Source organism: Podarcis tiliguerta, assembly GCF_965153285.1.
Source record: "Podarcis tiliguerta genome assembly, chromosome: 16".
NCBI lineage: Eukaryota > Metazoa > Chordata > Lepidosauria > Squamata > Lacertidae > Podarcis > Podarcis tiliguerta.
The window spans coordinates 39,732,323-39,759,029 of record NC_139549.1 but is presented as its reverse complement, the minus strand read 5'-3'; the positions used below and the strand labels follow the sequence as shown (position 1 = coordinate 39,759,029).

The following is a 26,707-nucleotide window of genomic DNA, read 5'->3' as shown; positions in this document are numbered from 1 at the left end:
GCAAGTGCTGACTTTGATTAATTGGAATGAGAAGCACAGGATGGCAGGATTGTTGAAGAGGTGGGGTTTGAGGGGGGTTGCAAAAGGGGGCACTGCCTCGCCCACTGAATCTGTTCTGTCCCCAAAGCCACAGCGCAGAGTCTCCACGGTCCGCTAAGCCTTTTTCACAAAGCCAGCATATTCACCGTTCTCGCTGGGGAAAGCATCCCGGATTTTCCACCTGCAGCAGTTGGGGATCAGAGCCCTTTCCTCCAGGTCCTCCTCCCCAAAGCGCCAGTGAATGTACTGCTTGTAAGCGCAGTGCCGAAACTGCCTGCTGGATGCCTCCCCATTCAGGTCCAACAAGGGCTCTTTGTAGAGGAGGACAAACTTCAGCATCGGCCGGGAAAGGACCAGGCGCTCAAACAGATCGGAAGTTGTGATGCAGGCCCCATTTTTCCTTCGGCAACAGAGCTGCTCCCAGTAGCCCTTGGCTGGGCGACATTTCCCACAGCTGCACCAGGCGGGACGCTCGCAGGAGGAGGAAGAAGACGAAGCAGGTCCCCCTTGGCTCTGGAGGGAATGCACCTCTTCAGAGTTCCCAAGAAGAGACGCAACTTCATCCGGATGTTGCAGCTGGATTTTGGCAGCACGCATAAAATCACCAGTATTTCTCTGCAATAAAATATAATCAAAATTTATTGGTCAATCAAATACAGATTATAGATGTGACGTTAACATATGAGAATGCTGGAGGTGAATTAGTTAAACAAATTACCTAATCAGAACCCAGGGGGTGGAGTCAGAGGGACTATAAAACCAGCACTGGGAGGGGCGAAGGGAGGAGTTCGTTGGGAGTTGGGTAGTTGGTTGAAGTGGGAGTGAATTGGGATAGAGTCTGTGAGTGGGTTGAGTTAGTGTAGAGAAATAAGCTGAGTCAGGAACAGTTAGGAGCTAGGAAGACAAGTAACTATCTGAGAGGTGGTTTAGTGAGTGAGAGCAGGTAGCGGAAGTTATAGGTCTGGATAGGCAACGCATGATTGTAATTGACCGATACCACACGCTTGTTAAACTCCAATAAATAAACAGTTTATGTTCCAGTTTAAACCTGACTGGACACAGTATTGTCCCAGGTAGGGCCTGGGTGGTGGCAGCGAGAAATAAAGTGGTGGCACAGGGATCAATAGACGGTGAAACCTCCGGGGACCCTGTGTGATCGCCACAATAGACACACACACACACAAAAGCGTAAGCCAATGGATTTTAAGGTAAAGGTACCCCTGCCCGTACGGGCCAGTCGTGTTCGACTCTAGGGTTGTGCGCTCATCTCACTTAAGAGGCCGGGGGCCAGCGCTGTCCGGAGACACTTCCGGGTCACGTGGCCAGCGTGACGAAGCTGCTCTGGCGAGCCAGCACCAGCGCAGCACACAGAAACGCCATCTACCTTCCCGCTATAAAGCGGTACACCTATTTCTCTACTTGCACTTAAGGGTGCTTTCGAACTGCTAGGTGGGCAGGAGCTGGGACCGAAGGACAGGAGCTCACCCCGCCGCGGGGATTCGAACCGCCGACCATGCGAATGGCAGGCCCTAGGCGCTGAGGTTTTACCCACAGCGCCACCCGCGCCCCCCCCTTTTTTAGCATGCAAAAAAAGTTATTAAGAAAAGTATAATAAAGCATATGTAATAAATATATGTGTCTGCATATAGCTCAGTAGGCGGAGCATGAGACTCTCTTTGAGTCCCACTTTGGGGAAAAGACTCCTGCATTGCTGTACTGGAAAGCTTTTGTCGCAAACTTAGCTGTATTGAACATAACAAGGCTTAGCCATACTAGACAGCAGCTCTTTAATTTTGCCAGTGTCACTAAGGGGGGATCTAAGAACACACACACACATGAACACACATTTAACCTTTCTCCCCAGGGAAGATATTCCAAACCCCTGGTTGTGTTTATTGCAGTTTCCCAGCCTTTCCCAGCTCTGCCATATCCTTTTTGGGATGGGTCTTGCAGGTCTCCTATAGTGGAGTGCTGTGAGGACCGCAGGCTGGACTAGGTGGGCTTTGGCCTGATCCAGCAGGGCTATCATTATGTTCTTAGGACATCAGACATTGAAAGCTGTAGGATGAAGCCATTGCCAAAGTTACACACATCCATTTCCTCAGTCCTGCTCCAGTCTCTGATCAAACAGGTGCATCACAGGCAATGGCCCACTTAGCATGTAATGTTAAGCCAAACCATGGTTAAGCATGAATACATGAGTGTGCGAGTGCATGGGGTATGTGTGGTTGCTTCCGTCCTCCGCTGGTCTTGCTGCCAGAGGAGTAAAGTGACCAGAATTTTTTCCTCTTTGTATCTGCACACCTGTTCATTCATGCTTAGTCATGGTTTTGCTTAATGTGACACATGAGCCAGGGCACTGAAGGTTCTACCATACTGGTTGAGTTGGAACATAACACTAAACCATTGTTTTAGAATTGTTCAGAGTGAGCCAGAGTGAGCCTCAGGTTTGTGCGCCCTGTTTAATGTATCACCCAAATCTGTGGTTAATCATAACTGCAGTTAGTTGAAACAGACCAGTTTCATAAATGGTGGTTTGAGGTTGGCTTCTTTCAACTAACCATCATCAACATTAATGACAGCTTGTCAGTGTTTAGACAACATGGCAAATGGGAATTAATCTAAAATGGAAGTGATTCCAACTTTGGAAGATTAGATAGTGTATACAGTAAATGACTCATGTTAAATTAATAAACATAGTAAGAACATGTGAAGATTATTTTTTTATTGAAAAATGGAGCAGTTTTGTGATGTGTACTCAAGGAATATTCAACCATATAGATTCTGGAAACAATGGAAGGATTGAGTTAACATACTTGGTGTATATAATTCCTTTGTTTTTCTTGATTGCTCATGTAACCAATATTGTTTGACTATGATGCTTTGTTTTTATGCATTAGTTATATACAGGAATTAAGAGAGAGTGAGAGAGAGTATGTGTGTTTATACACTCACACACACACAAAAATGTATTTCTGTACAGCTGTTTAAAACAAAGAATAATCTAAAGTGGGAGGTTTCTGTCTCCCCCTCACAGGCACACTAGACAAGGAAAGTGTGTACAAGTTCAAGGCTTGTTTTCCTAATACTAAACCATGGTTTAGCGCAGTCTTCCCCAAGCTGGTGCTCTCCAGATGTTTTCAAGTATAGCTTCCATCAGCCCCAACCAGCAAGGGACTGACTGATGGGGGTTGTTGTGTCACCAGGTTGGCGCAGGCTAGCCCACCCTCTTGAAGCCTCTGAAAACATTTCACCTGTTCACAAATCTGTATGTAGGCACAGGCAGACAGGTACACACATATAAAAAGGAAGACCCCAACTCACGTGAATAACCTCGCCTTTAACTTTCTGTAGGCTCGTCCTCAAAAATTTGTCAATCATAAAGATGTGTGGCTCATCAACAAAAGTCACATAAAGTAGAGTCTGCCCAACAAAATAAACAAAGACATTTTATCAACCCAAGTGTTTCACTGAATGAACTTGTTATTTCAGATGTATTAACCATAGAAGATAGAAGATGAGGACAGGCAGCAATTTATTTGAATCTTACACTTATCACTATGGCTTGTTTGGACCTTTCCAAATTATCATTTTACAACTAAGCAGTAAGTGTGCAGCTGTTACTCAGTGTCCTGTTCACACTTAATACTTAACCATAGTTTATTGTTGGATTGGCCTGAGCAGTCAAAACCCTGCTCAGTCTCTTAACTATGGTATGTTTACTGTCAACAAAAGATGATCAGAAGCCAGGCTTTGTTGTCAGCTACTGAACCTTGGTTGGTTTTAACTATGGCTTGGAACTAAACGTGAACCCAGCCCCCTTCCTTAACCATTCTTTGTTTGGCCACCTAACTGCAGTCATTTACCCAGCTAGTCAACAACACACGGAAAACTAGATTCTGTGGATTACCTTAACTACGACTGGTTTCAAACAAGCCAACTTCAGTCCTTTGTTTCAGAGAATGGCTATTTTAAACTAACTATAGTTTATGGTAGTTACAGTTCCAAGTCTGGTGGTTAACCAAATGCAGAAGCAAAACCTCAAAAAACTCCCCCTCCCAGCTGTGTCGGAGGTGAAGAGAGTAGCACAAGAGGAGACTAGGCACACTCATATCTCACTAAACCATAGTTTACTGTGCTGTTCAAGTCCAGCATTTCTTTTCTTGCAATAAGGTGAATTCCCTAGCTATATCCATAAGTGGATGCAGGATGTTGCAATTAATTGCATTTCTTACCCATCTTGGTCCCGGCACCATCTCACACTTTTTCTTGATGTAATACTCTTTCACTGGGTTGTACTTGAAGCAACGGCATGAATATGAAGTAATGAGAAAATCAACTACAAACTGTGCCTGTGAAGAAGAAGAAAATCCAAGAGAATGCTGATTCAATTTTCTTAACTGACGCAATTTGTGCTGAAATCATCTTCCACCCAAATGACAAGGGATATAAAGCAGTCTCTTACCAGGCCAAAATAGGAGAGTGCAGAACCAATATATACCAGGAGCTCAAAGAAATCAAACTGTCCAGCCTTTGGTGGGGGTCAGGGTTGGAAGACAAGGAAACAGAGAACAAAAGAGATTGTTGTTGTTTTTTTCTAAAAGACAGTAATTGATTTTCACCCCTTTTCTCTGAGAATGGGGAAGCTTCAGCGTCTGTTTCATAGATTGAGTCAGGCCTGCTTCTAGAAAAAGGATGAGGAGAGAGCACTGAACCAGGGCACAAAACTGCAAAATACAAACAAGCTACATTCTATTTCAAGTTAGAAATTAAACTGGTATAAAATCAAGTAAGGTGAATAAAATAATAAAAAAATAGTGGCACATGAGCACATGAAATTGCTTCCTCAAGTCCATCTAGCCCACTTCTGCCAATTCTTTTCCTTTTTTAAAATAAATGTTTGTTTATATGCAACAATAAAATGGTACACAAACAAACATACACAGAGAAAAATTCAAGATGTGAAGTGCTTGGACATGCTGCATATTCAGAATACATAAAAGTATCTATGAATTTGGTGTCTGGCTCTTCTGCCCCTTAAAGGGAACCGATTCCATCCATATGCCTGCAAGCAGAAAGGAGACAGCCATCGCTGACAACAGAACCATCAGCATCCACACAGCATGAAGCCCATACCTGAAGAGGATGCAGTGGTGGAGAATACTCCATGTCAGAATGGTTTATAAAGGTGACAAACGTTTTGCCAAAGAGCATGTTTTGAGCATGACCTTTTTCCAGAGTAATAATGTTCCACACATTATTGCAGCATACAGCAACCTCAAGATCAGTTTGTGTTTTCCCCTTTTGAGGAACTGACAATTCTGCTGCTGTGGCAAGAAAAACAAGCAGCTCTTCAGATTTTATATCCATGTTAGGAGGACCCTCAATTTCCCAACCCCAAATTTTAAAAATTTAATACATACCAAAGGAAACCCAAATGGTGGATAAACTGCTTCCTAACACAAAGGCCTGCCAGCTTTCCTTCCCGTGAAAATAGACACAGAGGGCAAAAGGTTATGCCCCCTCCCCACACTGCCACAACGCTGGTCCAGATCAGGCTTCCACTGCCTGCTATTCACATACAAACAGTGCTTTTTTCGGGGGGGGCAGGGGTACCCATACCCCTAAACGTTTTGTGAATCTTAATAATAATAATAATAATAATAATAATAATAAATTTTATTTATATCCCGCCCTCCCCAGCCGAAGCCGGGCTCAGGGCGGCTAACAACACTAAAATAGTGCAACATTATAAAAACATTATAAAAATTAATTAAAATCAAAATTGATGGCAACCATAAACTAAAGTTTTGTAAAGATTGCCAAAGGAGAGAGTCAGGCTGTGCCCTGACCAAAGGCCTGGTGGAACAGCTCTTCAACAGAATCTTTGTACTATTGTCCATTTACTGTACAGTGGACGCTTGGGTTGCAAATGTGATCCGTGTGGGAGGCACGTTTGCAACCCGCAGCGCAGTGTCTGTGCATGTGCGAGTTGCAATTTGGCGCTTCTGCACATGCGCAAAGTGCAATATAGTGCTTCTGCGCATGCGCCGAAACCCAGAAGTAACCCATTTCGGTATTTCTGGGTTCGGCGCGGTGCACAACCCGGAAATGCACAACCTGAAGCGTCTGTAACCCGAGGTATGACTGTATTTATTTTTCCCGATTTGAACTATAAAATGCTGATTTTCTTGAGTCAAAATGAGAGTACCCCTAAACATTTTTTTAAGAAAACAAAGCACTGCATACAAATAATATTTTTAAAATCATGCAATTGCCAGTGACGTCATGCATAATCTGGCCTTCAAATTCCCATTTCTCTGACATGATCAAAAACCAACAACAGGAAGTCAGGATAAGTTTCCTTTCACCGTGCCAAAGACGAGGATGTCAAAGCGAATGCCGTAGGCTTTGATCAGGGTTCTCTCCTCCTTCCCACCAGCCTGCTTGTAATACTTTGCAAATCTGCAAGAAGAAGAAGAAGAAGAAGAAGAGTTTGAATTTGGTAAAGAAGCTGAAGGTACTTTTTTCCACCTTTGGTGGACATGCCCGAGGATTAAGACCTTCTGGGAGATGATCTATAATGAAATGGAAAAAGTGTTTAAATACACCTTTCTGAAGAAACCAGAGGCCTTTCTCCTGGGCATGGTCGGCCAACAGGTGCAAAAGAAGGACAGGACTTTCTTTATGTACGCTACAACAGCAGCAAGAATACTCATCGCACAGTATTGGAAGACACAAGAGTTACCCACTCTGGAAGAATGGCAGATGAAAGTAATGGACTACATGGAATTGGCTGAAATGACCGGCAGAATCAGAGACCAGGGAGAAGAGACGGTGAAGAAGATTGGAGGAAGTTTAAAGATTATCTACAGAAATATTATAAGATTAATGAATGTTAAAATGACATCAGATTGAATGTAAAAGGTTATTAGTAAAAAGTTTAAAAATTAAAAGACCTAATATTTTAAGATACAAGAAGATTAAGTTATATTGTTAAGTTATATTAAGATATTCAAATTAAGATAAAAATTAATCAAGACAGAGGGAAGGGATTTGTTGTTTGAATATATGACTTGGAATACAGGGAAGGGAGGTCTGGGGAAGTCGGAGAAGTAAGTTAACGCAAGGAACATTATGAAGATAAAACTGTTTTTATTTTTGTCTTTTTTCTTTGATATTTTTTGTCGTTTTGTGTTTGTGTAATTATGTATTTTTTCTGTTTTGGTTGTTGTTCTTTTTTTTTTTGTTTGTTTCATCTTTTATGTAAAACTCAATAAAATATTTATTAAAAAAAAGAGAGAAGAGTTTGGATTTGATATCCCGCTTTCTCACTACCCGAAGGAGTCTCAAAGCGGCTAACATTCTCCTTTCCCTTCCTCCCCCACAACAAACACTCTGTGAGGTGAGTGAGGCTGAGAGACTTCAGAGAAGTGTGACTGGCCCAAGGTCACCCAGCAGCTGCAGGTGGAGGAGCGGGGAAGCGAACCCGGTTCCCCAGATTACGAGTCTACCACTCCTAACCACTACACCACACTGGCTCCAAACAACACAGTTGGACAAGGTATTGTAAGAGCAGTTTGGATGATGTGAGCATTGGCCTGGACTCCAAAGATCGCTGGAAGATGGCTTCCTTCCTCACACAACACACCTGTGTGGAACTTGCAACCCCCATCACACTCATTTTCAGACCCCAGAACCCCAAATCCTCTCTCTGCAAATAACACAAAGGCCATTGCAATCTGGCTTTCCATACTCTGTTAGGCAAGTTCTCCGCTCACAGTACAGAACACTCTGGTGAGTCATCGGATTACCACCCTGCCTTGTACTAGCTGCTTTTCTCCTCACAGCATAAATGAACTTTGATTTTCCGTTGTGGGGTCTCCAATCACTGCTTCAGACATGCTTTACTGGGAAGCACGGAGCTAAGCTTCCGTTGATGCTTCTGGCAAAGTTATTTTGGATTCCCCATGGGAAACTTCCCGTCCCCAAAGCAAGGAGCCCATTCCGATGTGTGGATTTAGAATGTCATGGAAACATGGGGTGCAAATCGTCATGGGAATATCCTGCGCAAGACTCACAAAATCACCCATTTTGTAAGCAGGAAATATAAATCTCCTAAAGACCAACCTTCCCTGACCTGGTAAAACTCCCCTCAAAGCAAGCCATTTTGCCCTAGAGAGCGTCAGGCGTGGGAAGGCTGCAATAGACTGTCATATGAGGACACACCTACCACCCACTCCAGCAGCCCTCATTCTCATGTTATGGATGGGACAAGGGCACACTTCTTTCCAGCTCTCTGGTCCAGTGAAAACTGGCAGTCAGAAGAAAGTTTAAAAGAAAGTTTTAAGCAAAACACCCTGCAGCTGCTTCTTCTATGGCCAATGGAACCACACTGCTTTTCCCCTTGCTGCTCTGTTCTTCCCGGGAATCTGGGATGCAGCCTCCCAGTGATCCCCCCTCCCTCAGCCTACAGTGCAGGCCAGGATTGGCTTCACTCTCTAGCACCAAATTGTGGGTAAAAGGGGAAGTTGGGCAGTGAGTCAGCAAAGGGACCATCATGAGGCAGGGAGACATCCGGTGTGCTTTATCAGCATGGCTGCGGTAGGTGGCAGATGACTTTGGTGTGAAAGGCCTTTGGTTTTTCAGAATTGCCAAATCATCGAAATCCCCAAATAAGCCCATTTCAAAATGCACATCATAAGAGGGAGGGGAAATCAATGTTTTAAAAATGCATGCAAGTCAAGCAAATCTGCACACATTTGTCTTGCTTGGGATAGGTTTCTCTGCTGCTAGTCTTGGGAAAACAAAAAACAATGTAGGAAACTGAAGCCCTATCTTGTTGTGGCATGGGGAGAGCCCATTTCAGCCCCTCTCTGGCATCACCTGTGCTGTTCCAAACCTTTGCAGCCATGAGACCTAGAAACTAGAAATATGGGGGAGGAGGGGAAACAACTAAAGTGTTCAAGATGCTAAATTCTGCACTCAGTTGCTGGCTAGGACTGCTGGGATTTATAGTCCAGAACACCTAAAGGGCACCTGGTTGGGGATGGTTGCAACATAGCAAAGTCTTCAAAAACAGGTTTTACCTAAATTTTTTTTAAAAAAATTACCTAAAATTGTTTCCAGGGTACAAGGCTTCATTTGTTTTTTTGTCATCCAGACGCCGGAAACCATATTTGGGTTCGCAGCGGTGAAGCCATTTGTCCAGGTTGCAATCCCAGTTAATTTCGATGCCCACGATGCCGCCCTTGGGAAAGAGAGTAAGATGAGTACTTTTAACACGGGGCTGATCATCAACGGGGGTAGACACCGTCGTGCTCCCAAGCTGGTGAAAGTGATTGAAATAGAAATAAATATTTGGTCCTTATGCCAATCGGCTTCCCAACCGTCTCTTCACAGACTGAAATATTATCAAAAGGAAGGGAGAAATAATTCAGCTTGCACTTTAAAGTGCATATGAAGAACTTCCTTTTCCTCAAAGGGTTCTGGGTACTGTAACTTGATTCTGGGTCCTGTAGCTTGTTAAGGATTGTTGGGAATGGTAACTCTGTAAGTGGGTAAGCTGGAGTGCCCAGAATTCTTTGCGAGAAAGGATTTGCTTTGAATGTGTTTCAAAGGTATAGGCTGCACACAGCCAAGTGAGCAGACAAGCCTTCTATAGCCAAAACAGATGACACAGACCTGAACAGCCACCTCTGAGAAGTTCTCTCCTGATGCTCGGAGAATATCTCCCAGCCGGAAAATTGGACAATGCGGAGCAGTGTTCTTGTTGTATGTGCAGGAAATATTAAAATCCGGTGAAATGTTTCTTCTGCAGAGAATGGGAGGGAAAGTAGTGTTGTTTTAATTTTGCAGGCAACACAAAATGAATTGTTTATGGTAGCTGGGTTGACTTTGCCCAGTGTTTATAAGAAAATTAAAAAGAGTTGGGGGAAATTTCTATCACAACAGTTTTATTATGCTTTTCTTACAGTACCACTGTATCTACAGCACCACAACTCTACTGGAGGCCAGAACTACACAATATGTAATCAGCTCTGTGAATAAACCCACAAAAGTTACTAGCCTGCAAAAAGTTTTACTGGTCTGCTGAGAGGCAGTAGCCTGCATGTCTGTGCTGGCTGCAATTGAAATGATTTCTCCTCATTTGCAGCCTATATGGAAGCACAGGCCACTTGGCAAAAAATGTTTGCAGGCTAGTAATTTTTGTGAATTTCAAAGAGCTGATAACGTATTGTGCAGTTTAGCCTGGAGTAGGATAGTGGTGGATGTAACTTTTAGAGGCAGTGGCTATGTTCAGACATCGTGGTAAGCCATAATCCATGGCTTGCCATGCATGCAAGTGCTACTGCACATTGCCCAACCACTCTCCTGGCACAGGCAGCAAACCCTGGGCGTTATCTTAGCATGATGTCCAAGCCGGCATCCATGGTTTGTTTTGCTCCCAGCAACCCATGATCTGAAGCCAGGTGTCCTGGCCCCCACTCAAAACCAGTTAACAGGTTTCTTTGCTTGAAAGTGAAGAAGTGGGTTTTAATTATAGTGGTCTCACAATACAAACTCAGTGGCTAATAATGAGCAGAGCTTGGTCCAGGCGCTCTTACAAGGCAAAAGAGTAGCAGCAATAAGTTCATTAGCAAGAGTCAAGGACCAGGAGTCTGAAATTAGTAGCCCAGGAGCTGCAAAGTTGCTTCAGTGAGTTTCCCTGCCTCCCCACCACGTTTTCAACCGAAGACAGCAACTGATCAGCTGTTTGAAATAACAACTGTCCCTGTGGGAATGGGGGGGAGGACAATTTCCTCTTTTTTTATTACTGTGCTGCCTCTCTGAGAAACGCTAGACCCATCTGCCCCTCTGAATCCTCTTGCTTTGTCAGACCAAGTTGTGCCCCAGAGCCCCCCTTATCCTTTGCCCGCAGGGAGGGAGCAGCCCCCGGGACTCCCGCTGTGTTGTGTGTCTGAGCACAGAGAGGAGGAATCATCCACAGGGCTGTGCGGTATCGTTTTCTCCCCACCCCGGCCATCCAAGTCATGCTCCTCAAATGCCTCCTACTCCTGTTCAGAATCAGACGAAGGAAGCAGGACACCAGGTTTTGTTCTTTGCTTGGCCACTGTGCCTTGCCTGGAGCAAAACAAACCATAAATATTGGTTTGGCAGCAACAATAAGGTGGGGCAGGCTGGTGGTTTGCTGATTCTACTTGGGTTAGGGAAGGAGCTCAGCAGGAGAACTGGAGCAGTGTGAATGAGCCCACGACTCCATCACGTAACCCATGCAGGTGGGGACAGGTGGGCCCTAGAGATGGCTCCAGCAAGTCACACAAGCACAATTTGAAACAGACACCCCAACATTGCCCCAGAGGCAGTAATAATAAAAGCAATTCACCAGGAATGGGGAAATGAGGGCAGTTGAAACAACCCAACATCTGCACTTACTTCGTATAATTAAATTTCGGGAAGTGAATGTTGTTTTTTATCAGCACAGTGAAGTTTTCAGCACTTCTCAGAATGGCAGGCCTAAAATGAGATCCCAGACAAGGATGAAAGATCTCAAAACATAAGGTCCAATTTATTAAATATCATCATATAGTTTAATGACAGTATTAGCTGGAAGGCTGCAATGCATTTGAAACTGAATTAGGGGGGCGGGGGGGGGGACCCAGGATCTGTGGATGGGATTCCTAGCTGTTTCTAGAGTTGTAAATATATTTGAGTGACTTTTATCAGTATCAGCAGGAATGAGACAGTGTCAGGAGCGCACATGCTGAATATAGTAAAGGGGGGGGGGAGAGCTTTAACCTGAGGGCCGCATTCCCTACTGGGCAACATTCCAGGGGCCACATGCCAGTGGTGAGCAGAGCAAGAAGCAAAAGAAGGTGAAGCAATGGATGTAAATTTAACCCTTATGTGGTAGGAGAGTTTCTACACAAATTCACACATCTCTCTCACCTAAGCAAGCGAGAGGAATGATCAGAGATAAGAGGCTGGTGGATCAGGCCAAGGGCTCACCTGCTCCAGCATCCTGTTCTCACCGTGACACACCTGTTGCAGGTGGGAAACCTGCACATTTGAACCAAGGTCAACCAGGGGTGACCCAGAGCCCGTGAGCGGCCTGGGGAGAGGACCAAGGGCCAGGCAGCCCCAGCCTGAGGTCCCTCCTCCTCGCAGTAAAAGGGCGCACAGACTGCTATGAAAAAACCTGTCTTACTCCGGAGCCTTTTTAATTGACTCCACGGGGCACCAAGCTGCGACCTCACATGTTTTGATGGTTGTGTTGTAGTTCACACATTTGCCGGTCTGAATTCCTGTAGAGAGCAGAAATCAGCTTTCATTTATGGAATATAACCATGCTGCTAGTTGAGGTTTTTGTTTTCACTAAAAATACCAGAGCTTTTAAACTGATTTGTTTTCACAGACACAGATTAGGAACATTACAGGTAAGGAAATTATTGTGGCACAGAAAAGCACAATACGAATCCAGCTGTCATAGCAAGCAGCCACTACTCACACAAACTCCACACCAAGGGCAATCTCTAGTACATGTCACAAGCTGTTTTCTGGCCTTCTTTGCCACCCACAGGAACTTTGACACTGCCCATGAAACGCCAGGATTTGAAGCTTACGGTATGTGGTTTGTAAGAAATCTGTCTGTCTGTCTGTCTGTCTGTCTGTCTGTCTGTCTGTCATCTGTGTGTGTGTGTGTGTTTACAATCCTGTTGTAGGCAAAACTGGATCCAAAGTGGGTTATAATTGACAGGCAGGTGGTCATCAGATATTGTCAGTAAAGTAAAGCTAAAGGTAAAAGGACCCCGACCGTCAGGTCCAGTTGCAGACGACTCTGGGTTTGCGGTGCTCATCTTGCTTTATTGGCCGAGAGAGTCGGCGTACAGCTTCCAGGTCATGTGGCAAACATGACTAAGCCGCTTTCTGGCAAACCAGAGCAGTGCACGAAAACGCCGTTTACCTTCCCGCCAGAGTGGTACCTATTTATCTACTTGCACTTTGACGTGCTTTCCAACTGCTAGGTTGGCAGGAGCAGGGACCGAGCAACGGGAGCTCACCCCGTCGTGGGGATTCGAACCGCTGACCTTCTGATCGGCAAGTCCTAGGCTCTGTGGTTTAATCCACAGCGCCACCTGCGTCCCTTTTGTCAGTAAAGTAGCTTTCACAAATCTCCCTGATATGGAAGGCTGATATAAAGTATCTGTTAAAGGCAAGTGGATGTCTAATGAATTCTTTTTAAATTCTTTTTAAAAATGCATGTGAAGTTACATAACTCCCAGTGTTTCCAGATCTTTTGACTATAAATCTGTGAGGTTTGTTAACCACAGTAAAGAAATGGCAGTCTTACCTCATTGCCAGGAACAGTGAGGTACCCCAGTTTAAAATCCCTGCCCTAAGGGAATCTTTGTGGCAGCTCCTTTGAATGTGATTTACACACTAAATGTATGGCAAAGAACCTGCACAACCTCACACCTAATCCTATGCCCTGTCTTGAACAAATCATTTATGTGCCTTTAATCTGCTTTTTGGCACATCACACAGCGTGGCTATACCGATTAAATGTGGTGTAGCCCCGTATACTTAACCAATTAGCCTTTCTTAATCAAGTGACAAGTAAACTGAACATTTTACCATAAGGTATGGAGTCATAGTCACCTCAAGTTTAAGTTGCTGTTGCAGTAAAGTTTCATTATTGTTGGCTATAAAATTTGTTGAACTAAAATGAAAATTTAAATGAAAATTTAAAAAGGAACCAGCTTTTCTTTTACTTTTTTCTGCAGCATATTACAAACATCAAACCCACGTACCATTAATCTGAGGGTCCATGCGACCTTTCATACAGCTCTTGTCGGTAGAGCAAACAGCTTTGGCAAGGGGAAACTGAGCAAAAGGAAAGGGGGGGGGAGTAAACATACAATATGCGTTTTAATTTCTAGTGTTGCATATTCATTTCAGACCACACTAACAGGAGCTAGAGCCCTGGCTGTGAACACACTGTATGTTTAAAACACATCGCTTCCTCCAAAGAATCATGGAAACTTTAGTTTACCCCTCACAAGGCTACAATTCCAAGCACCCTTGACAAACTACAGTTCCCAGGCTTGGTTGTATGCTGTCCTACTTTGGTCTGTCTCACTCTCAGCAAGGCCATTTTTCTCTTTTTTGGTATTATTTATTAAATTTCTATACCGCCCTTCAACTGAGGATCACAGGGCAGTTTATAAAAACACAAAAATATACAACACAGTAACAAACAAAAACAATACCCCCCAGTTTAAAAGGCCCTAGATAGTTTAATTAGCCAAAGGCCTGGGAGAAGAGGAATGTTTTTGCCTGGTGCCTCAAGATATGTAATAAAGACAACAGGCCAGCCTCCCTGGAGAAAGCATTTATTTCCTTTGTCTACCACTTGAGGCGTATATTTTTACAATACACCTTATTTTCCTGATAGTAGGTTGTTTTAAACTGTTTTCTATATTGTTTTTTGTAACGTACCATGGGACCTTAGGGTGAAGGGTGATAACAACAACAACAACAACAACAACAACAACAACAACAACAACAACAGAAATATTGCCATCATTAAAGAAGAGCAGGATTTGAGGATTGGGGACCAATAGCTGTGGGGTAAAGAGCTATACCAAAGCACTAGGTTCCATTAAGCCCTGCTCAACATCACTTGAAACTGCGTATTTCTATCTTCCTGGTCATAAGGACTAGGAATGTCATTTCATTTTTCTAAAATGAAATCTGAGATCCTTGGGCTTCTGAAACCTGCTACACCAGTTAACAGATTTCATGCCTGAACAGAAAACTTACGAAATGTGCAGAACAAAATGCATCCCTGAATGTATCTTGCCAGTTGCCAAAAAGATTCAAGCTTAAACAGAGAATGCAAAGGACATATCCTGGACTAGTTGTTGCAGGTTTTTTGTTTCTCTCAAATCTAACAAGGTTGTGATGGGAAAGATGAATCAGCCCCTGACGATGTAGGATCACCATAGCAATGAGACACTAATTAAAAAGCCTTCCGTTACAGAATACGGCTTATTTCCCTCTCCACACAGATAATAACATCACTCACAAAATTGAGTTACCTCAGGGCAAAGTCCCTGGACTTGGTTCTCTGTCTTGATGATATTGGTTAGCACAAAGAATGAATTTATTCCCTGCATGCACAAAAAAGGAGGCAAAAGAGAAAGAACAACTGATCAAAGGGGGTTAAGAGTGGATCTCTTCAAAAGATTGTTCCATGGGGGTGGGGGGAGGGGAATCAAAAGCCACAAACCCCCAAGCCACACAGTTTTAAAGAAGGCAATACATTTATTAGGGACCAAGCAAAATATCATAAACCATCAGGATCAAGAGCTATGGAGTTATCCTCTTTTTCTAGATGAACGTTCAACTAAGTAAAACAAAACTGGGGATGGGAGAAGACTGTCTGACAGTGGAAGATGTCTGCCTCAGAACATGGAAGGGGTTTTTTCACTGAAGGTATTCAAGCACAGGCTGAACTGCCATCTGTCTAAGGAAACATAGGCTGCTGCCTTATGCTGAATGGTTTCAAATGGGCATCACTCTATGCCCTACATGAAGATGTGGGAGACTGACCTACAGTCTTTCCCCTATACCAGGTGTGGTGAACCTTTGCAACCCCATGTTGCTGAAGGGCCATAGCCCAGTGATCCTTTGGAGAACGGCTGTAGCTTAGTGACAGAGCTCCTGTTTTGCGTTCAGAAAGGTTCCAGGTTCAATTCCCAGCATCTCCAGGTAGGGTTCGTAATGCACACTCAAGGTGTGCCCAACCTCTGCTTTATATCCCAAAGCCGAAAAGCAGTCACTCAGGTCACTGAAAAGCAGGTTGCTCCCTGGTCAAGAAGTTGAGACATACCTGGATAGGGAGAGTGTACTCCACTGTGTCCCAGATCCTTGCTTCAGTCTGAGAAATCCCTTTCACTTTTGTGTGCACTGAGCTGATGACGGAGTCCTTCTTCTGATAGCGTCTGTCAGCAATAAGGACAACACTGGAGAGACACAATGGAAAGGGTTGGAGGTGGTGTCCCTGCGCCCCCCCCCCCATGCTACAGCACTGCCCTGTATTATGCAAACCCAGAGCAAGATACTGCCCACAGAGGGTTAGAAATAAATTGTGCCATTTTGATGACCAGGTCTGCTAAAGAGATGGTCGAGTGGAAGGACGAGTCAATTTCTCAGTTCCTGTACCACTATGAAAATTCACCTGCCAATGAATGCTTCAAAGTTACAGGCGTTCTATCCATCTTTTTTTTAATGGTAGTTTTATAGCATAATGTACGTTTTGTGTGTGCGTGATGTGTCTTTTAATCACACACACACACACACACAGCAGGCATGGCAGATCTGTGGGCCTCCAGATGTTGGACTCCAACTCTCATCACCTCGGGCTATTGGCCACCCTGTCTGGGACTGATGGGATTTGCAGTCCGTCAACATCTGGAGGGCCACAGCTTCACCATTTGTTATTCTTGCCATAAAGCAACGCAGACTCACCACTCTATTTACTACATTGAGAGTGTCCCTTTAAGAGTAGCTGGTTGTACATCATGGCATTCATCAGATGCGTGGGTGGGAAAGAAGGTCACACACCAAACTTACAAAGCTGTGCTTGTCTGGAAGGAGGCTCTTCTCTTAGGACTCAGAATGCCACAAGTTATACACTCAGAAACAAATATACATTAATATGTCCAGATCGGTTTAATGTAGTACTTTTCAATGCAAGGAGGAAAAAATTCCCAGCTCTGGGGTCTTTATTTCCAAGGCTGTGTGATCCTAACCTCAGTTACTACAGTTCTGTTTCACTGATTAAAATGTTTTAGGGGTTACTATGTAAGACTATATACCAGCTGTTGTTGCAAATGCAAAGCTTTCTACTTCAGTGAAAAATAAACAATAAAGTCCTTCCCCTTAAGTTCTCTTGTTGTAAAAATAAAATCCTAATAGCACAGGTTTAGAAGACCAGTTTAGTAGGTTTTTTCTGTTGTCCTACACGTTACTTATGAGTTCCCCTGATTTCAGTGCGACTTACTCTTGCAGCAGTTGTGCACTCTCAACCGCAATCCTATGCACACTTAATAGGGAGTAAATCCCAGTGAACTCGGCGGAACTTTACTTCTACATAAGCATGCATTGGATCAGGCTGTGCAGAGATCAGCAAGCTGGCAAAGTTAAATCCGATGTGTTTACTTGTACATTTAAAGCACATTTATGCTGCTTTAACTGTCATGACTTCCCCCAGCAATTTCCAGCTCCCTTAACAAACTGCAGTCCCCAGGATTCATTGTGGGAAGGCCATGTGCTTTGAATATATGGTGTGGATATGACCTAAAGTCCGAGATGGAGCTATAAGATCAGACAGTCCCTGCCTGAATCTCTGGCCCCATCTGCACTATACTGTACATTAAAAAGCAGTGTCATATTAATATCAGCAGTCATACCTCCCCTCACCCAAAGAACACTGGGAAGTGTAGTTTGTCAAGGGCACTGACCAACTCACAGACCTACAATTCCCTGAGTACCCAGGGAAGAGTAAACCACTCTGGGAACTGTAGCCCTGTAAGGGGAACTCTTAGCACCCTTGATAAACTACAGTTCCCATGATTTGGGAGAGGGGGGGTCATGCCTGCTTAAAGTCATATGATAGTGCCAGGTGGGGCCTCAATATTTGGCAAATTGTTCTCTCAGTGTCCAGTTTAGTCCATTCATCCCGTGTTTGCAATAAGAGGAAAGTACGGCAGTAATAACAATGAGTTGGGACAGGACAGTTTCAACTAGACCAACACCTTGCTTAGTGCAGGTTCTGCTATGCAGGGTGCAACAAAAGCATCTCTGACAAATGTCCATTCACCCTTCTCCTGCCCTTTGCCATCAAGTGAAGGGTGAAAATTTTATTCCCTAACCATTTCCTTTGGGAGCAACAGAGAGCAAACCTGCTCCATGTTCCACATGACAGTCCTTCAGACCTCTGAATATTGCTATCATGTCTCTCCTTCATCTCCTCCTCTTTAAGCTAAACATACTTAGGTCTTTCGACTGTTGATTGTACTATGGCGATTTCCAGAACCCCCAAACCTCCTTTGGGCATGCTCCAATTTGTATGCTCCAATTGTCCTTCCTAAAATGTGGCACCCGGGACTGGAGCTTGATCAGTGCAGAACAGAGCAGAGCCATTACTTCCCATGATCCAGACATCAAACATCTGTTAACACAGCCTAAGATTGCATTAGCAGCCTATCTTATAAGGTTGTTGTTCTAAAGATTACATTATTACATGTGAGCTGCTTTGAACACTTTAAAGCCCTGTATAAATAATGTGGTATCTTGTTGACATCCATCTGTCTCAAGAGACAATGGAGTGTGCCTCCAGGGGGAAGAGTTAAACCACTGTGTTACCAGCACCAAAGTGACCTTCACGGGGTGCAAGCCTGCGCAATGTGTATAGAGGTCCTGGGCTGACCAGATGACAAGATCCACCTCTTAGCCTGGTTCATGTGGTCCAAAGGAAAGCAGAGCAATACATATGACACCAGCTTGGATGCAGGACTTGCTGGAAGGAGGTGTACAAGGCTCAGTTAAGGAAAAATAAAGCTTGACACTCTGGATTGGTGTAGCATTTACTCCTGAGCCTTTTCATCTCCTGAAGATGTCCCACAAGGCAGCAGAGGCTAGGGGTTTCCTTCTCCTAGATGGGCTCCCTTCCCAGGTGGACGAGCCCCATCTGCCCCTCCCTTCCCTCTACAGCATGTGCAGAAATGGCACGTGCATCTGCTCCATCCGCCAGAGCCTGTCTTTGCATGCAGGCAAAGTCCCTCATTCACCAAGGGTTTGAGACCCATTGGCTACCCTCACCTGGTTTAGCCAGCCAGTCAAAGCTGTTCCCTGTACGAGGCCCCGGGTTTTTGAACCAAAATAGCCATTGTAAGGAAGAAAGGTCAGTCCTCACCACAAATTTCCTACCATACAGATAATAATGAAAATGTCCTATGAACTTCACAACTGCCAGGAGTTCTATCCTAGTAATGCAGAAGTTTCTCTCAGGCTCTTACTGAAATAAGCAACAGGCTTGTCTCGTCCTGCACATTCCTGTGACAGTTCAGCCCTCATACCATAAGCACCGGCATCTGTATCTAAACCGAATGGTGACCGCTCTTGCCTGCTGACAGCTACAAGGAATCACAGGTGAGTTGTGAGTGCAAGGTGGGGAATGTGGTATCACTGACAATTAATATTGATTAAATTTATACATTTAACATGCTTTTGTTAAAGCAGTATCTTATGAACCGTCGCTAACATTTTTACCAGCTTTACTAACTTTCAGACAATAGATGAAACTACTTAAACAACTCTTGGATATAGTTTAACTGATCCAAGTAGACAGAGCAATTTGCACAGTTCAACCCTAGCCTTCCTTATCAACAGCTAGAGATGTAAACCCCATGGATTTCGCTGGAGAGCTCTTTCCAAGGCTTCCAACTTTGTTTGTTCTCCCTGCTGCCGTATCTGAACTTTTCCTGTTCCACTTACCAGACATACATGAAGACGACAGAATGGATGGCCCACTTGAGGCTCCCGTAGTAGACACTCTGAATACGTACAACCTTGTTAGTTTCATATTCACAAACATTCTTCAAGCTGCAGCACCCGGCCATGGCGGAGGAAGAAAAAAAGCCTCTTACAAACTGCACCCTCTCACAGACAGTGCTGCTGCTGGTGTTTCTGGCCACACACACACTCACACAGCAAAACCACTCCACTTAAAGGCACAGTAAGAAAGCCACGCAGGGAAGGAGCAAGTTAAGATAAATCAAAATAGTCACGTGAGCTATAACTCAGCTGCTGCGCAATCACCTCCAGACTGTTATTTTGTGGGAGGGATTCAAGTGTAGGTTTGCACAATTAAAATAGATTAAAATGCTCTGTGGCCTTGGGGCAACCAATGCACTTAACACAAACACTTTTTTGCAGTTAGGAAATTAATGGGGAAACACATTGAAAAGTGGGGGACGGACAAATTATCAACAGATGAATAAACACCCCACAAGCAAATCAGGTAAACATCATTGTATAACTTCACCACAAACAAATCAAAATGAATGCAGATTAGAAGACTTCTGCAACTTCTCGAGTGTTGGCAGATCTGTTTATAGCCACACACAGACCTTTCCTTCCTTCCTCCCTCCGGTCAAGCTATTTAAAACAATAGCAGCAGCATTTTTGTCATTTCCGTACCGTTCTGAACTTGAGCTAGAGCAGGGTAGTTCAACTTTCCATACCAAGTGGGCTGCAAGAGCACTTTGATATAACCGCATACTGCCTTGTTGGGGGGTGGAAGCCCAAACGGGACGAACCCCACCTCCTCGCGCTACCTTCCCGAAGCCAACTAAGCAAGGCACTGGGCTTTAGGAAGGAGGCACAAGGCTCTGGCAGGACCTTGAGAGGCAATAATTACACACTGAGGCAAGAAATTCCTGCCAACCTAGCAGTTCGAAAGCACATCAAGTGCAAGTAGATAAATAGGTACCACTCCAGCGGGAAGGTAAACGGTGTTTCCATGTGCTGCTCTGGTTCGCCATGCTGGTCACATGACCCGGAAGCTCCCTCAGCCAATAAAGCAAGATGAGCGCCGCAACCCCAGAGTCGGTCACGACTGGACCTAATGGTCAGGGGTGCCTTTCCCTTTAAGGCAAGAAATACTCTCCCTTGTTATTTCTGTTTTTGTTATTATTTGGGATCTTTTGACCAAGGGACAAAGGTATATAACCTGAATTTATTCTAATTATTGTCATTGCAAACCTTACTGTTATTGAAGTGTTAAGTAGAAGTGGTGTTCCTAGCAATTCTATTTTGACTGTGACATTTGCTGTAAACCGCCTTGAGATTTATAGCTGGAAGCAATAAATGACACCCCCCGTTCCTTCTCCATTATTATTATTATTATTATTATTATTATTATTAGGGGGCGGCATTTATCGTGCAGCAGCCCTCCTCCCCCGCTGCCGCCTCTCGCCCTCCGCGGCGCAGACTGAGCGCCAACCATCCGGGAGATACTCATCTCTTTCTCCCGCTTCCCGCCTCCTTCGCCTCGCGCAGGCGCAGTCGCCCGCCTCTTTGCCCTCCCTCGGGGTTGGGGGCGTGTCCTCGAAGCCCCTCGGCTCTTTTCCGTCCACGCGGCCGCCATTTTGGTCACGTGAGCGGAACTGCCTCCTCCTCGGCAGCAACGGTACCCTAGCAACCGTTACCAAGGGCCCCGGCACGAAGAGGCGGGGAAGAGATGGCCATTTAGAGGGGGCGTTTCGGGCGAAGGGTTGAGGTAATGTGGGGGAAAACCTGGGGGTGTTTGGGGGAGAAAAGAGCGGGACGGGGAAAGGCTGGCTAATCCCTTTGGAGAAGGGCGGTGAGGGAGGGGGAAACTAGGCGAGGGTTACCATGGCAACACCTGCTTGCCCCAGTTTAGAGGAAAGGGGTGACTTGGGGGAATCGCTCTGGCATCTGGCGGGGCGAATCTCCCCCTGAAGGAAGGGAAGGGGGCGCGGTTCCTGCCTCTGGTAGTAGGAGGGGCCCCAGGAGATGGGATCTGTTACCGTTTTACTCCCTTTTGAAAGCTCAGTGCTGTAGAAGCAAACGTGGAGAGACGGAGCTTGCAACCAACACTTTGACAAGAAAGGGAGAGGAAGAGAGGTCTGCATAACAAACAGGCTGCCGCAGAGTCGGGCCTTTCCCCCGTGGGTGGGTGAAGGGGACTCCCTTCAACGTGAATGTGAATTTTCCCTTGGTATAGTAGGCTGGTTTCCATGTGTGTGCACCACTCTCGAATAGAAGTGGTGAAGTGGCTTCACCAGTGTTCATGGGCACATCCCAGCCAGAATGTGAGGGGCAGGTCCTCCAGAGAAGGGGGTTTGGTGTGGGGAAGAGTCTAAAAGTGGGAAGAATGTGGGTTTTTTATTGCATTTGCATCAGGGCAGTTTTTTGTTCAACTTGCTCTCTAGAGGTAGACTGCTGCAACACACAAATATTTCATCTGTCAAACCTACAATAGCAGCAGAATGCAACACCCCCACAACCACCCGTCTGAGATTTTAATTTTTAAAAAAATGTTTTTGCAGTGATTTTTTTTTTACTCATGTTTCATGATGCTGCTTCGTCTCTTCTGCAGATACCTTCTAGAGTGCCATTATGAGTGACCAGCTAAAATTTATTGTTGAGAAGCTCAACAAGGAGCCCTTTAAGAAGAACTTCAATTTAATCACATTTGACTCATTGGAGTCAATGCAGCTGTTACAGCTGCTAAATGATGTTCTGGGAGAGATTGACCCAAAGGTAAGGATGGAAAATTAAGATGTTGAACTACAGGTGTCAAGAAACTTGCTGATTATTAATTTGTCTCAAAGGTTTATATCCCGCCTTTATATCAAACGATCCTCAAGGTGGCTTCCAGTAAATTATAATAATACATGTATCTTAAGTTGCCAGGCTGGTGGAAGGGGCCAGACAAAGTGTGTTTCCCATTGGCTCTGCAATTCCAAGGCAGCTGGCGACCCTGAGCATTATTTCTCCCAAGGATGGGGTAGCAAAGACTACAGCTGCTAATTCTCTCGCCAGTGCAATGGATGGCACTAAGTTATTGGACCCAACTTAGTCATCTTCATTAATTTCAATGGGTTTACTCAACCAAGTGTAAAACTTGGTTGAATACTACCCCAGATTCAGAACAAACCAGGAGCTTAAACCAACTTCAGACTGTGCTTTAAGATCATGACCTATTCTGAGCTTGCTAATCACAGTTTCCAATAATGGGAAGCTACAGTTAACTGAAGACTTCCTGGCTTACTGTAGCACACCAAGAAGGGAAGAGCGAAGGGGCACTTTTCCTGTTTCAGCTTATTAAACAGATTTGATTGCCAATGGCATGTTTATTCCAGCATTCTTTTCTCTTAGTGGCAAACAGATTCCTATAGAAAGCCCACAAACAGAACTTGGTTGCACTAGCCGTTTCTCTCTTGTGTTCTCCTGCAACTGATACTTGGAGGCACACCACCTCTGATACTAGAAGTAATATAGGTACCATTATACCTTTATCCTCCATGAATTTGTCTAATCCCCTTGAAGAGCCATCCAGGTTGGTGGCCACCACTACATCTTGTTGTTGGGTATGGTGCTCTGACTTGACCTGCCTTCTGTTACTAGGCGTGACTGACCAGTCCCCCATGATATCACCACAATCCCCCAATAACTTCCAGAACAACATTGCATTGAAATGCTTACCTTTTTAAAATGTAGGCAGCCACAAATTAATGGATAAACACACTGGGCACATAAAAAATGAAAAGGTCAGAGCCAGCCTGCCTGCTTGAAACTTGGGTAGGGGGAATTGAGTTGCAAAGGCTGATAGTGGCCTAGATGAAACCTGCCTAGTTATATGTGCAACACCTCACTAATCAACAGTGCACTAATTGTTAATTAAAATCCATTCTTCTTTGCTTTACTTGTGAAATGAAGCTTGTCTTGTTTATTATGCCTTGGTTATTTTAAAAAATTTCAGCAAGTTGTTGACATTAGAGAGGAGCTTCCAGAGCAGACGGCTAAACGGATGTTGAGCCTTCTTGGCATTCTTAAATATAAACCTCCAGGAGGCACCAGTGACTTGTAAGTATTTATGTCCTGTTGATAGTTGTACAGTACAGCCACTGTTGAAGCTGTCTGAACCTGTAAAAAGACATAGAAGTAACATATAATCAATTCATCTTGTCGCTTACAGGAGCATCCTATTGTTAACCTAGATTTCATGCCTTATAGCTTTGACTTGTTTGCTTAATTGTACTAAACTTATTTCTTATCATCCAATCCTTGAGACATCTCCACTTTAAGAGTGAATGTGTTTCAGGGAGCACTGTCAATTGCTTAAAAGTTAGGTATAAAGTTGAATTTAGAATAGTCCACACTGAATGCGGAGTCCCTGAAGGTGTGCTTTCTGTTAACCTTCCAGAGGCTGCAAGCTTATACACATCTATGAGAAAATAGTTGCCTTTCAAATATTTATGATGTGTTGTAACTTGCTCTTTGTTGCTGTATTCCTTGTTTATTCAGTAGAGTCTTTTCCTGATACTGGGCACTAGAGGGTGCTATTGCATTAATGTTTATTGTGTGTCAGGTCCCCTATCCTGTAGGTTTACATTCTAAAATAGAAAATGCAGATTCAAATGAGCAAGGAAAATATAGTGCTCCCTAGTATAATCTTACTAAATGCCAGCTTACATCTATGTGTGGGACAAACGGCTTGCCTTTGGCAGCCAGTCAGATGATGGATCTGGTGCAGAGGCCTTCTCTTCACCTTTGTATGATTCCAGGGGAACGACAATATCAGACTCATTCATGGTTTGGCCATTTGATACAAAAAAGCAGGTTCCAACACTCATGGATGCGACTGTGATGCATTTAGATTACAATTTGGTGGCTGCCGCTCAGAGCTTGATTGTCTGTGTCCCATGACAGGCAAAGGTGATGGAGGAGGATAGGGCTTTGAGAAGGGAGCAGTAAGGACGAAACACTGGTAGCACAGAAACAAAGCCGCTTTGCAGGAAATGTAGAATTTTTTCAGAGAAGGTGGGTGGTGGCTGAGGTGATGTGCGTGTGAGTTTGTGTGGAATGGACTAAGATGGGAGAAGTAATCAAGGCAGAAATGGACTTGGGATAGGGTCAGAAGCAAGCTGGGCCAAATTAATAGGAGCCTAGAAGAGGCCGGATGGAAGAGTTGGAAAGGCTTGACTTCAAGTGGCCTGCAGTTTCCCTGAACATGCCGCAGACCAACCCATAATACTTACTCTTTACTACACATTCTTATGCACCTCTTTCCTTATCCATTTTATTTTTATGCTGCTTTTATGAAATTGCTCTTTCTAGTTTGTTTGTTTGTTTGTTTGTTTGTGTGTGTGTGTGTGTGTGTGTTATTTTTACTTAAGCTGCCCTGCTAATGGATTGGAGAGCAAAATATAAAATATAATAAATGAATCCTTCCCTGGTATTCTTCTTTCCTTCTCGCGGTTTAATAAAATTTGAAATTCTGCAAATTTTGAAATCTATAAACTAAAAAGTTTATCGTTCTGGTTAAGAAAATTTGTGGAGATTTGTTCTTACCACTGTTCTGTAGTTGCAGATTTTTTTGGAGCAGTACTAAAGGTAAAGGTAAAAGAGCAGTACTATAGTAGGTTAGAAGCCCACGTCTAAGCATTTTACTCTGAATTAAGTCTTGCGATGGTCAGTGGTGCATGCTTCGAAGAGCTTGTATTGAAGATAGTTTGGAACTTACAGTTACTGCAGAATGCTGCTACTTGGTTGCAGAGTGATACGCCAATTCAGAGTTTTGTTCTGCCCTGGCTGAGTTATTAACTCCTGGGCCCAGTTTAGGGTCTTGTCATTGACTTATAAAACCCTAAATGGCTCAGAGCCCGTATACTTGACAGAGCACCTCTTATGTTGATGGGCAATGCCCAAGGAACAGGGTAAAGGACCCCTGGACGGTCCAGTCGAATTCGACTATGTGGTACAGTGTTCATCTTCGCAAAGTTTGCTTTGCAGGTCCTGTGGCCAGTATGACTAAACCACTTCTGATGCACAGAACACCGTGACAAGTGCCATTTACTTTCCTGCCACAGCGGTACCTATGCATCTACTCACACTGGTATGCTAGGTTGCCAGGAGCTAGGACAGAGCAAAGGGAGCTCACCCCGTTGTGCAGATTCAAACTGCCAACCTTAAGATAGGCAAGCCCACGAGGCTTGGTGGTGCCACCCACAGTGCCACCCGCGTCCCAGCCCAAGGAACAGTGACCTTGTAAAGGTGTCCTCTCACCCTTTCTCTGGAGGTTCCTAAGTCTTCATAATTGCTTCAGTTTCTCCAATTCTTGAATGAGATTTTTTTTTTTTTCTGTCTTGAGGATGTGTTTAGCTGGATTTGATCTCATAAGCACAGTCTACAGAAATTTTAACTTCCTGCTGTTGTAAGGTTTTCAGTGATTTTATGGTTTTATTTTGCTGTTATATACTTTGTGTTTTCATGTTATATACTTTTGGTTTGTTGTATATTTTAAATGTGAACTACTTTGTGATTCCAAATAAATAGTAGTACAGTCGTACCTAGTTTCTCAAACGGAATCCATTCCGGAAGTCCGTTTGACTTCAGAAAACGTTTGTAAACCAAGGTGCTGCTTGGTTCGCAAACTGGTTCGCAAACTGGAACACTCACTTCTGGGTTTGAGGCATTCGGAAGCCAAAACATTTGAGTTGCAAGGCGAACCAAGGTACGACTGTATATAAATTGATTTGAACAAACAAACAAATGTGTTTTAGGATTGCAGTCAGACATAATTTCTCAAATTTCTGATTAATGAGGCACACTCCTTTTCTGAATTAAAAACAGGGATACCCTAAACACTTATACCTGTTAACAGTGCTGGAGCACATTAGTTGCATGCAGAAGACCTTAGGTTCAGCTCCTGGTATCATCAGGTGACATGAAGAAAATTCTCAGGGATGATTCACACCCTGGCCGGCACTTTCTTGATCTCCTTCCCCCAGGCAGAAGATATAGAAGATATAGAAGTATGATTAGTCACACCAACAGAGTAAAGAACAGC

The 26,707-nt window shown here is 44.2% G+C and overlaps 2 protein-coding genes across 3 annotated transcripts in view; one reads left to right on the top strand and one right to left on the bottom strand.

Moving 5' to 3' along the window:
• Positions 1–77: 77 nt before the first annotated feature.
• Positions 78–20,233, bottom strand: P2RX7 (purinergic receptor P2X 7). The gene is made up of 13 exons (XM_083419060.1): positions 19,603–20,233; positions 15,935–16,067; positions 15,141–15,212; positions 13,851–13,923; positions 12,248–12,344; positions 11,476–11,556; positions 9,724–9,853; positions 9,153–9,289; positions 6,411–6,504; positions 4,505–4,570; positions 4,275–4,391; positions 3,364–3,462; positions 78–654 (listed from the first exon to the last, which is right to left on the bottom strand). Exons 1-13 carry the CDS (start codon positions 19,725–19,727, stop codon positions 154–156), a joined length of 1,725 nt encoding a protein of 574 aa, XP_083275186.1. The 5' UTR covers positions 19,728–20,233; the 3' UTR covers positions 78–153.
• Positions 20,234–21,199: 966 nt separating this feature from the next.
• Positions 21,200–26,707, top strand: part of IFT81 (intraflagellar transport 81) — a 47,004-nt gene continuing 41,496 nt past the window's right edge. The window contains exons 1-3 of one of the 2 annotated variants that reach the window (XM_083419035.1): positions 21,200–21,388; positions 22,232–22,395; positions 23,618–23,721. In XM_083419035.1, coding sequence (XP_083275161.1) covers positions 22,252–22,395; positions 23,618–23,721 — 248 coding nt within the window. In that variant the 5' untranslated portion in view covers positions 21,200–21,388; positions 22,232–22,251. Of the gene's footprint in view, positions 21,389–21,498; positions 21,757–22,231; positions 22,396–23,617; positions 23,722–26,707 lie in introns of those variants that run through there. The other variant, XM_083419036.1, reaches the window with a different exon arrangement.